The sequence below is a fragment of the Portunus trituberculatus genome, chromosome 13 (assembly GCF_017591435.1).
Source record: "Portunus trituberculatus isolate SZX2019 chromosome 13, ASM1759143v1, whole genome shotgun sequence".
Taxonomy (NCBI): domain Eukaryota; kingdom Metazoa; phylum Arthropoda; class Malacostraca; order Decapoda; family Portunidae; genus Portunus; species Portunus trituberculatus.
In genome coordinates this window covers 10,799,959-10,812,458 of record NC_059267.1, presented here as the reverse complement: position 1 = coordinate 10,812,458, position 12,500 = coordinate 10,799,959, and the positions used below count along the sequence as shown (strand labels likewise).

General features: G+C 46.4%; 2 protein-coding genes across 2 annotated transcripts in view; one reads left to right on the top strand and one right to left on the bottom strand.

Annotated features, from left to right (window-relative positions):
- Positions 1-12,500, bottom strand: part of LOC123503144 (synapsin-like) — a 61,241-nt gene that overhangs the window by 3,458 nt on the left and 45,283 nt on the right. Inside the window, exons 16-18 of the mRNA XM_045252649.1 lie at positions 10,262-10,279; positions 7,964-8,129; positions 1-4,870 (exon numbers count right to left, since the gene is read on the bottom strand). The exon at positions 1-4,870 is cut by the window's left edge and continues 3,458 nt beyond it. Of these exons, the coding sequence (XP_045108584.1) occupies positions 4,605-4,870; positions 7,964-8,129; positions 10,262-10,279 (450 nt within the window). The 3' untranslated portion in view covers positions 1-4,604. The remainder of the gene's footprint in view (positions 4,871-7,963; positions 8,130-10,261; positions 10,280-12,500) is intronic.
- Positions 8,884-12,500, top strand: part of LOC123503323 (extensin-like) — a 139,046-nt gene continuing 135,429 nt past the window's right edge. The window contains exon 1 of the mRNA XM_045253009.1: positions 8,884-9,097. The gene's annotated coding sequence lies outside the window, so the exon portion shown is untranslated. The remainder of the gene's footprint in view (positions 9,098-12,500) is intronic.

Genomic DNA, 12,500 nt, shown 5'->3' with positions numbered 1-12,500 from the left:
ACAACAAAGAAACAAGACGTGTTCGGAACGAGGTGGCAGCTGACATGACCTTACTTCTCGCTGCCTGACCTGACCTGGGAGAGAGAGAGAGAGAGAGAGAGAGAGAGAGAGAGAGAGAGAGAGAGAGAGAGACAGAGACAGAGACAGAGACAGAGACAGAGACAGAGTAATAATAATCTAATAATATAACCTGTTCAAAGATAGGTTTGGTTAGATCGCGTTCCGTTGAGTTGGGTTAGGGAAGGTGAGGCAAGGCAAGGTTAGGTTAGATGACGCGGTGGTGAGGTGAGGTTAAACTGTGTTGGGTTAGGGTAGGTCATGTTATGTGAGGCGTGTTGAGGTGAAGTAGATATAAGGAAGGTTAGGTTAGGTTAGATCGGATTTGGCGGTGATTTTCTGGTAAGTTTGGTTAGGTTGGGTGAAGTCAGAGGGGATATTAGGTTAGGATAAATTAGGTCAGGTCAGGTCCGCCACACGCCTCAGACCACCGCGAGCCCTGGTGGGAGTCTGCGGAACACCGCCCCGCTGCTGCCCACGCACTCTCTGCCTCGTGGCGCCGTGCATTAGAAGTGTACCTCGCTCCCTGCGTTATCCCGGACACAGAAATGACCTACGTATCTATGGCAGTGCCAATCAGCTGTTCTCTTCTGTATATGGACTAGAATCGTACGAACGAACAAAGGAACAAAACAAAACGGAGGAAAGGCCTTACACGGATATGATAATTGAAGTCACACACACACACACACACACACACACACACACACACACACACACACACACACACACACACGCGCGCACACACACACACACACACACACACACACACACACACACCGAGCTATTGCCGTAGGATTCAGGGACTCCTACTCCTGAAATCCTTTGGCGTCGCTCCCGGCCCTTGCGGAGTCCTTTCAGCATCCTTCAGGGCCCAGAGAGAGAGAGAGAGAGAGAGAGAGTAGGGCCCCAGGAGCTGTCTGAAGCCTCGAGTTTGTCCCCGAACGACTGAATGAGAGGTTCGAAACAGCATAGGAAAGTGAACCGTATAGATTAACATTAATTTCTCCGTCAATTTCTACGTCGGCTAACTAGCTATGAGAGAGGAAGACTTGTGGACGATGGAGAGAGAGAGAGAGAGAGAGAGAGAGAGAGAGAGAGAGAGTACAAAGAAGCCGTAACTGAAGCTTGCCTAACTCCGCAGAAGCCAGGAGAACACATCATACAAATCTATCAACAGAACGCATTTTACTTACTTACTTACTTATTGACTGACTTACTTTACTCTTTACTTGACTTACTTACAAACAACAACGGAAAGAAAAGTGAGTTAACAGACAGACTCGGTAGCAACTAGAGTTATGTATATGTATATTTATGTATATATAGATTTTTTACTCCTTTCTTTTGTTTAGTCTTCATTTTTTCTCGCTTTTTAAATATACGTAATGGAGTTTCTATCGTTTTAAAAGTGATTACACATGCTGAACATATACAGGGAATTAGTGATATAGGACCAAGGCATCTGTTGCTCCTGACGAGGGCAACAGTAATAACAGTGACGACGCCAGCGCGCAGACACTCCCCTCTCATGCTACTACGTCCACCCCTGGCCCCTCCCTTCTTTCATCCTGCTCCCTTCCCGCTCCCTTCCCGCTTCCTTCCCGCTCATTGCTCTCCTTTATTTTCTTCGTCTTTTTCCTTCGCGTTCTTATTCTTTTTATTTTCATTTTTCTTGTTTTTATTTATTAGTTTGCTCATTATGAATCTATTTATCTATTTATTTATTTATTTTTCTTCTTTTTCTTACTTTTCTCTGTTTTCACCGTTTTGTCTATTGTCTCTACTTCTTATGTTTTGTTTTTCCTGTTTTTCGTTTTCTCTAAATATTATTTTTATTGTTTATTTGTTTTTTTTAGATTATAGAGTAATGTAATTTCTTTTTCTTTTTCTTTATCTTCGGCCTTTTATCTGTTTTCCTTGCTACATCTCTTCACATCTGTCTGTGTCATGCATAGCTCTTCATTATCCTGACCATTAACTTCATTTCTTCTTTAGTCCCCATGCCATGTCCCTTCCTTTCTTTATAGTCTCTTCTAACTCATTCTTTTTCTCTCTATATTTTTGTCGCAAGTTCTGAAGTATGTGATTCCTCCATATATCTTCCATTCACTCTATTCTTCATTTAATTTACCTATGCTCATCTCCATCTAATTTCTTCTCTTTCTTATAATACAACGTTTTATTATTTTTTCCTCTTTTCATCATCCACTGTGTGTTGTCTTTCCTTCTACACTACATCTCATTTGATTCATCTGTGTGTATATATTCTTCCTCCTCTACTTCTCGCTTTTTCATCCTCACTTAATTTTTATCTAATTCTCTTTCCTCTTTGCCGGAAGTTGGAAAAGCTGTAGACGATAAAGACCAGCGGGGTTCGATGTGTTATGCTGTGACTTAAAACTTCGAAGATTTAACCGACGAGAACTTGTATTTATGAAGCTTCGAACACTAGCACGAGTTGTGGCGGAACCCCGAAGAGACAATTAGTGGAAAAGAATAGCGAACTTCATAGTGAATCGCTGGCAACCTTCACCTCTAATGACCTGTCACGGGAGGAAGGAAGGAAGGAAGGGGCGGAGTGCTCAACGAGAGGGTCGTCTGCGCGCCGCCTCCGTCTGTACCATCAAAACACGTCAGAAAGTGTATTACGGTATTTTTTTAAGACAACCACGAGTTTTAGGTCAATAAAAGACGAACGAACACATCAAGACTCACGCACAGCACAAACAGCCAGAGAAGTCCACCCACAAGAGAGTAAACAACACAGAGCGATATTGCTAACAACATTTTTTCGGGGGTTTGTTTGGTTTGGTTGGTTGACTTTAGTGTTTGGGTTGTTAGTCCCTCGCCACACACCACGCCGTTACGTCAGTCCTCCTCGTCTTTCCTTCGGCAGCAGCTGGTTCAGATCAGCTGTTATATATATACTTTTCATCTTTTTTTCCATATTGCTTGTGGTATGTTTTGAACCCCCCTCGTGTGTTCTGTTTTGTTTTGCCATTTTGACACCTATAGTTATTATGCATCCATTGGTCCTTGAAGTCACGTGACCTAAACCCCCAAAAAGGTAATTAGATGATTCTAAAATAGTGATATTTATTGCTTCTTTGCTAGTCCTCGTTTTTAATTGACTTACTCCGCTAATGAAGTCACTACGCACTAGTACATGTCTGGAAGGAGGAAGGGCAACAAAAGCCGAGGCAACTCGTACACTGATTGGCGCTTGAAATCACGTGACCCCAGATCCTAAGAGCTGATTGTCTGCCGAAGTAGTAGCGAGGGATCCAGCGCAACCCAGGACTGGAAATGAACACGTTGGACTCGTGAAAACCTCGTTGGAGAGACTCGTTTACACCCCAGTGACGGCAGAGACGGACAAAAAAATAAAGGCTGCAAATTCTACCGTAATTTTCCCCTTCCATCTTCGTAAATCATTGCCCTTTTTTCCCCTTCGTATCGCGGACCCCTGGAGAAGCCTGCACCACTACTGCTTACTGCTGAGGCTAAGAAGCTTTGGCCTAACTAAGTATTTATAGTTCATCGACGTGTTTTTTATTCTTCACCCCCGTCCTCCATCCTCACTTCCTGTCCCTAACTCACTTCACCTTCTCTCCTTTCATATCGCAAAAAAAAAAAGAAGAAAAAAAAAGAGAAAAAGTCGCTATTCTTTAGTATCCCCTGAATTGGCCATGTTTTCGTTTTCCCTCTCAGTGCTTAGATACCTTATAGAAAAAAACGGTCCTCTGATTGCAACACTCGCGAAAGACAACATGTATATATATAAACACATTCACTTGGCGGGGCAGGTGTGTGTGTATATAAAAAAAGAGTAATAGAAAAAGTGCCTCGTGATCACGCAAAAAGGTTATCATGGAAAAAAGTAGCATAAAAATATCACACTTCGCTTTGTCTGTTTCGTCTATGGAACTGAATGCACCTCGATATAAAACACACGAGGGCTGGGCTGCCGCTCGTGACTAGTGAGGGAGGCAACAGTAACAATGACCTCTATGTGATTGTTTCATAAGGCTGGGATGACGGAGTGGACTGGGAGACTGCGAGAGGTCAAGGGAGGAAGCCTGGGAGAGGAGGAGAGGTGTGGGTAGTTCGACAGGTGGTGAGGAAGGTGACAGCCAACCCAGTCACCAATACTGATGGGGAGACAGAATGTGTACGTGTGTGTGTCTGTGTGTCTGTAGGTGTCAGCCTTGAGGGGCGTCTGTGTAGTGAAGCTTTCGTTTAGAGCTCTTGTTCTTTTATAAGGCAGATTTTAACAGACGAGTAGAATGAAAAATAATTTCATCTTTTTTTTTTTGTCGCGTTTTTAGTATTTTTTTTTCTTAGCATAAGCTTCTCATGATTACTGAAGAGGAAGAGGAGATTTGGGCACTCGTTGCTTGCACATTTTCATTGACCCGAGACTATGAGTGGGTTTTATTGCGGGAGGCTGGCAGGCACGCGCACCGCTAGCCAGACTCGTTTGTATGTATGTATGTATGTATTTAAGTAGCTGCCGGCCGCGAATCTCTCCAGTCTTCGGCGCTTTACATATCACCGAAGATGCCAGCGAAGGTCTTGCGCAGGTTCTTCATCGTGTCCTCGGTGTCGTCGGGCCCGCCTGTGCCTGTGACTGGGCCTGTGCCTGTGACACCGCTACCTTCCGTCGACGCAGTTACGGAGGTTTGGCGGCCGAACAGTGATCCCTTCTGCTGCTGCTGCCCGGACTGCTGGGAGGACTGGCTGCTGTCGTCCACCTGCCGTCTCGTCCCGCTGGCACTGCTGAAGCCACTCATGCTGCTTGACTGGGATGCTGCGGAAGAGAGAGAGAAGCTGTTACTGGTTGGAGGAAGACTGGGGAGGACAAATGTGGCTGTATCGAGGAAAGAGAGGACTGTAAATGGTTGGGGGTAAAACTATAAAACTAAGGAGGACTAATGTGGGTATATTAGGGAGAGAGGAGGCTGTTACTGGCTGGAAGGAGGGCTGGGAATGGAAAATGTGTATGTATCGAGGAGAGAGGAGGCTGTTACTTGCTGGGAAGGACTGGGAAGGACAAATGTGGCTGTATCAGTGAGAGAGGAGGCTGTTACTGGCTGGGGGAGGGATAGGAGGACAAAAGCAAAGTGTGAAGTGTCTTGTTGATACTCGTATACAAGATAAGATGAACGATGAAGACTGAAATAAGATGAGGCGAGGGAAGGAGATGAACACTAAGATCAGTGAGAGAGATGGGGTATGAGTAAAGACGTAAACAAGAGAAATAAATGAAAAAAAAGCGAAGACAATATTTTTAACAAGACAATGAAAAGACCAGCAAGGAAAACACAACGAACAAACGATAGGACAAATGAATGCAAAACTTTAGGGAGAGGAAACGTCAGGCAGGGAAGACATGAGCCACGAGATACGTTAGGAAGGGGAGACGTAAGGCAGGGATGAAGTGAGGCAGGGAAGAAGTGAGGCAGGGGTGACTTAAGACAGAGAAGACGTGAGGCAGGGGTGACTTGAGGCAGGGGTGACTTAAGGCAGAGAAGACGTGAGGCAGGCGTGACTTGAGGCAGGGGTGACTTAAGGCAGAGAAGACGTGAGGCAGGGGTGACTTGAGGCAGGGGTGACTTAAGGCAGAGAAGACGTGAGGCGGGGGTGACTTAAGGCAGAGAAGACGTGAGGCCGGGGTGACTTAAGGCAGAGAAAACGTGAGTCATGGGAGACTTAAGGCAGAGAAGACGTGAGGCAGGGGTGACTTAAGGCAGAGAAGACGTGAGGGAGGGGTGACTTCAGGCAGGGGATAATTAAGGCAGGAGTGACTTAAGGCAGAGAAGACGTGAAGCAGGGGTGACTTAAGGCAGGGAAGACGTGAAGCAGGGGTGACTTAAGGCAGGGAAGACGTGAAGCAGGGGTGACTTAAGGCAAGGAAGACGTGAGGCAGGGAAGACTTAAGGCAGGCGAGACGTGAGGCAGGGGTGACTTAAGGCAGGGAAGACGTGAAGCAGGGGTGACTTAAGGCAGGGAAGACGTGAAGCAGGGGTGACGTAAGGCAGGGAAGACGTGAAGCAGGGGTGACTTAAGGCAAGGAAGACGTGAGGCAGGGAAGACTTAAGGCAGGCGAGACGTGAGGCAGGGGTGACTTAAGACAGGAGAGACGTGAGGCAGGGGTGACTTAAGACAGGAGAGACGTGAGGCAGGGGTGACTTAAGGCAGAGAAGAAGTGAGACAGGGGTGACTTAAGGCAGAGAAGACGTGAGGCAGGGGTGACTTGAGGCAGGGGTGACTTAAGGCAGAGAAGAAGTGAGATAGGGGTGACTTAAGGCAGAGAAGACGTGAGGCAGGGGTGACTTGAGGCAGGGGTGACTTAAGGCAGAGAAGACGTGAGGCAGGGGTTATTTAAGGCAGAGAAGACGTGAGACAGGGATGACTTAAGGCAGAGAAGACGTGAGGCAGGGGTGACTTGAGGCAGGGGTGACTTAAGGCAGAGAAGACGTGAGGCAGGGGTGACTTGAGGCAGGGGTGACTTAAGGCAGAGAAGACGTGAGGCAGGGGTGACTTAAGGCAGAGAAGACGTAAGGCAGGGGTGACTTGAGGCAGGGGTGACTTGAGGCAGGGGTGACTTAAGGCAGAGAAGACGTGAGGCAGGGGTGACTTAAGGCAGAGAAGACGTGAGGCAGAGAAGACGTGAGGCAGGGGTGACTTGAGGCAGGGGTGACTTAAGGCAGAGAAGACGTGAGGCAGGGGTGACTTAAGGCAGAGAAGACGTGAGGCAGGGGTGACTTGAGGCAGGGGTGACTTAAGACAGAGAAGACGTGAGGCAGGGGTGACTTAAGGCAGAGAAGACGTGAGGCAGGGGTGACTTAAGGCAGAGAAGACGTGAGGGAGGGGTGACTTCAGGCAGGGGATAATTAAGGCAGGAGTGACTTAAGGCAGAGAAGACGTGAAGCAGGGGTGACTTAAGGCAGGGAAGACGTGAGGCAGGGGTTATTTAAGGCAGAGAAGACGTGAAGAAGGGAAGACTTAAGGCTGGCGAGACGTGAGGCAGGGGTTATTTAAGGCAGAGAAGACGTGAGCAGGGGTGACTTAAGGCAGAGAAGACGTGAAGCAGGGGTGACTTAAGACAGGAGAGACGTGAGGCAGGGGTGACTTAAGACAGGAGAGACGTGAGGCAGGGGTGTCTTAAAACAGGAGAGACGTGAGGCAGGGGTGACTTAAGCCAGAAAAGAAGTGAGACAGGGATGACTTAAGGCAGAGAAGACGTGAGGCATGGGTGACTTGAGGCAGGGGTGACTTAAGGCAGGGAGTATTTCCTGTTATACACTATGTTCGTGCAAGGCATAGCCCAAGAAATTCTTGCTCAAGGAAATGACTTCTGGTCACGTCAACACGTCAGCTGATGAATGATTAAAACTCGCATTACCATTTGGAAAGCAAGTGAATGTGGATGTGTGTAATTTCCATCTCGGTCTCTCCTTGGACCTCGTTTTCTTTAACACTTAGTTCTGTCGTTAGGAGCATTTTTTAAGAGGCGATAGAGATGATTAAGCGGGTTCTCCTGGGTGGTTGCTTCCCTATTAACCCAGATTCCTCATTCAACAATCACTAGAAACATGAAAACACCCTTAATAACCTCAAATAGCTTTCACTACGCCGGGACGAAGAAATATTGAGAGACATGGTGTGCAAAGAAACTGTGTGTGTGTGTGTGTGTGTGTGTGTGTGTGTGTGTGTGTCTCTGTCTCTGTCTCTGTCTCTGTCTTTGTCTCTGTCTCGAGCGACCTTTTTTTTATATAAGAGAAGAAATATGGCCAAGGACAACAAAAACGATTAAACAAAAATGCCCACTTATATGCCAGTCCCCGAGTAGCTCCGAGAGAGTTTGCCAAAAGACTTTCTATTACTTTACGTTACTTACCCTGGGAGTCCCGCCGCTGCTGACTTGGGGACCCACCGGGGATTGGCGTCTCTCCCATAGTAAGGCGGGAAGACTCCTCAGTGGGAGACCCGCCCCTGGAAGTTTGCGGGCCGCTGAGGGACTGACGGGAGGCACCCCTGGTAAGTTCCGCCGGCCGCGTCGCTCCCTGGGAAAGGAGGCTATGTTACCTGGGGAACATGAGGCGTGGAGGAGACGTGTGTGTGTGTGCGTGTGTGTGTGTGTTTGTTTTAAGGCAAATTTCAGTCTTTGTTTTAGCGTTACGTCTCGCTTTCCCTTCAACGCTGTACTGTCTTTGTGTTGACGCCTGGAGTGTTGTGACCGATGAGGAGAGGAAAGAAAATAATGACCGGAATATCAAAAAGGGAATGGGAAGAAAATAATACTATGAAGGTCAAACTGGGAAAAAAAGAGAGAAATATTTACCGACGACATAACCCCGAGGAAAAGAGTAAACCGAACACATTAAACTGAGAGAAGAAAGAAAAATGCTCCGACTACAAAAATAAAGCGAAAAGAACAAGAACGTTAAACCGAGAGAGAGAAAAAAAAAGTGATAGTGAACGTAAAATAAAAAAAAATATCTTGAACGAGAGAAAAAAGCAAAAAAAAAAAAAGAAAAAAACAGGAACGTCAAACAGAGAGAGAGAGAGAGAGAGAGAGAGAGAGAGAGAGAGAGAGAATTATACCACGATAGTTAAACCGGAAGAAGAAGGAAAGGCAAGAACAGTAGCACCATGCACGTCATCTGCTAACAAGAAATAAGTCGCAATAACCAGCATGACGTCACCAGCACCGCCGCGCATGCCAAGCAGGGAGGCGGCGAGGAGGTGAGGCACACGTCGCACTGACTGACTAACCCGTAAAGGGACGTGCCACATTTCACCTCCGAATGAAAGTTTATTGCAATGCGCGGTGGAAGTTGTTGTTTAGGGACAGCCGCCCTTCACCGCCACTCACCACGCCCACGCCCATCAACACAGGGATATTTGGCTCATCATCACCTCAAGCTTCCAAGTTGAGCGAGATTTATGGAGGTCAGATGATTAATGGACAGAGCCTTCACTAGTTTAATACCCCACGCAAGTTTGTGAAGCTGTATAGACTCACCAAATAGTAAGTAGAACAGTTATGAAAGTATGTCCTGGTACTGAAGGGGTTAAAGATGATTTGTTTATGCATGAGAGACGCGTGTCTTGTTTATTCGTGAATTTTGTTTATGAGAGACTAACGATTTCCCTTTTTTTATTTATATATTTTTTTTATCAAGGATCCGTGAGTTTCCTTTACCAGAGACTAATGACACTCAGAGTAAGTTTCAGAGCAGGGCACAGTTACCGAGGCGCGTGACCTCTCCCGGGAAGAGTGAAGGTTGTTGGGATGTCACTGAAAGGCGTGTCTCTTGAGTATTCGCAGTCGTTACCGTCAAAATACCTTAGAACATGAAAAGTTTCACCCTATATTGCATTCAGTATTGTTCTCAATGCACTGTTCTCATTTAGTTCTTCTTTTGGGAGTAGCGCTTTTACCGGACCTTTTCTTCCTCTATCTAGGAGTGTGGGTTGTCCGGTATACCGTTAATAATAAATATCATCTATACAGTGTTAATGATAGTAATTCAGATCCCGCGAAAAAAAAAAACTAATCATACTCGTGCATACACTGGAGAAAAGTTAGTCTCTTCTGTATACATTAACTGTGAGTATGGCAGGGGGTGGTGTGCTAGTTGTGAGTAGATACAGACTATACAGTGCTAGTAATAAAAGTAGAAATCTATCGAAATACTATTTGTACATGTGCTATTTAGAAAACTATTAGATACTCAGTGTAAAGTATACATTGCAGAATAGTCTCTAAGTTCTATACTCAGTACAAACACACTCTGTAAAAGTTGGTGTCTGCATCGTCATTCAAGGGAGCGAGTGAACTGCGCACCTTTCCAACGTAAACCTGAGGCCGTTACCGTGCATGGCAGTACTCCATAGTAAAAAAACACACAAGAGGTGAGCACTGCGTGGGAGGAATAAAGATCAAATGGCAACTTACCCGCTGGCAATATAATTCAACTATTCTTACAACTAGTGAGTGACAAAAATTAAAAAATAATGAAATGAAAAAAAATCATCTATATCTAATCTAAGGGCAGGTGTGTTGAGGTAAGCCACAGTACGTGTTTCAGTATGTTCTTGAGGCTCTAGTTTGACTCTACATTAAATACTATCGATCTACTGGAGCTGGCTGGGGTGGCGGAGGTGGTGGTGGTGGTGGTGGTGGAGTTACCTGGGGGAAGCAGTTGTCCTGGGCGCCGCGGGAGGGGGGGGGAGACATGAGAGAAAGAGTAGAGGCAAGATGACCGCCCTAACTCCTAAGTATTGCATAGATAAATGTGTGGTTTGTCAAGTGAGACCCTAACCTTACCTAACCTAACTTAACCTAACTTAACCTAACTTAACCTCCTAAATTATCTTTATAGGTGTGTGTGTGTGTGTGTGTGTGTGTGTGTGTGTGTGTGTGTGTGTGTGTGTTGTTCCAGCCGGAGATGTGAAATGTGCATGCATGTGTCAGCGCCTCTGCCTCACATTCTCATGCAGCCTTTTAATTCATCGCCTCTGCCTTGCCACGTGTGTCTCTTCGGAGGGTCTCACGTGGCTCCTTCACGACGCGCACACAAATGACACTGAGCCATTGACGTGCTTGGCGACAGGCCTATTTTGTGAAGCTCAGGTGTCAAGGCAGTGTGTGTGTGTGTGTGTGTGTGTGTGTGTGTGTGTGTGTGTGTGTGTGTGTGTGTGTGTGTGTGTGTGTGTGTGTCTGTCTGTCTGTCTGTGTGTGTGTGTGTGTGTGTGTGTGTGTGTGTTTCACTGTTTGATCTGCTGCAGTCTCTGACGAGACAGCCAGACGTTACCCTACGGAACGAGCTCAGAGCTCATTGTTTCCGATCTTCGGATAGGCCTGAGACCAGGCACACACCACACACCGGGACAACAAGGTCACAACTCGATTTACATCTCGTACCTAATCACTGCTAGGTGAACAGAGGCTACACGTGAAAGAAGACACACCCAAGTATCTCCACCCGGCCGGGGAATCGAACCCCGGTCATCTGGCTTGTGAAGCCAGCGCTCTAACCACTGACCTACCGGGACGTGTGTGTGTGTGTGTGTGTGTGTGTGTGTGTGTGTGCGTGTCTGTCTGTCTGTGTGTCTATCTGTGTGTCTGTCTGTCTGTCTGTGTGTGTCTGTGTGTCTGTGTGTGTGTGTGTGTGTGTGTGTGTGTGTGTGTGTGTGTGTGTGTGTGTGTGTGTGTGTCTGTCTGTCTGTCTGTCTGTGTGTCTGTGTGTCTGTCTGTCTGTCTGTGTCTGTGTGTGTGTGTGTGTGTGTGTGTGTGTGTGTGTGTGTGTGTGTGTTTATGTTCTGGCCTTTAGCGCCTGTAGGTAACTTGAAGAGTATTAGAAGCGCTGTTCAGCTTCCTCCCATTAGTGAAACAAGCAATTTTATTTATAGTGGTACCCATATTAGGGCCCATATCACCACCCATGTGCATCTTTGGTGTAACCACCTAGAATCTGGGTATCATGGTGACATGTAGGTAACTTTAAACCACTCGACAAATGGCAAAGTATCAAGGCGATTCGTGGTGGGATTCGAACCTACACGTGGACGTCTGCCCGATCCCACACTCACCACCTTATCCACTATGCTATGTGTGTGTGTGTGTGTGTGTGTGTGTGTGTTTCACTGTTTGATCTGCTGCAGTCTCTGACGAGACAGCCAGACGTTACCCTACGGAGCGAGCTTACAGCTCAATATTTCCGATCTTCGGAAAGGCCTGAGACCAGGCACACATCACACCCCGGGACAACAAGGTGTGTGTGTGTGTGTGTGTGTTCATGGAAGTGGGTGAATGTTTTTACTCGTGATTAACCACACACACACACACACACACACACACACACACACACACACACCTATAACAAAGAAGTTCGGGTCTTTAAGGGCCCAAGGGACACTCGTAATGCTAATCACTGATAACAAAACACGAGCGAGGCGAGAGGCGCGACCACCCTGCCTGTATAAGGGTCAGTGTTTGCCATGACGTAAACAAGGAAATATGTGTGTGTGTGTGTGTGTGTGTGTGTGTGTGTGTGTGTGTGTGTGTGTGTGTGTGTGTGTGTGTGTGTGTGTGTGTGTGTGTGTGTGTGTGTGTGTGTGTGTGTGTGTGTGTGTGTGTGTGTGTGTGTGTGTGTGTGTGTGTTTCATGAAGTTTTCTAAAAAAAATTCAGATCCACAAACTGCCTAAACGAGTTCATAACACAAATTAACATATTGCTAGCACTTGTATCTTCTTTAGTGTTCCTTTGCGCTCCTTCTTCAACGCTATATCTACAACTAGGATTTTGTTTATCTTTTGTGTTCCTTCTTGCTTGTCCTTCCTGATCTATAGCCAAAACTTGTCTGTGGTTTGTTTCCTTTTTTTTACTCCTCCTCTTTCACCTATAACCAGCACTCGTTTCTCCTTT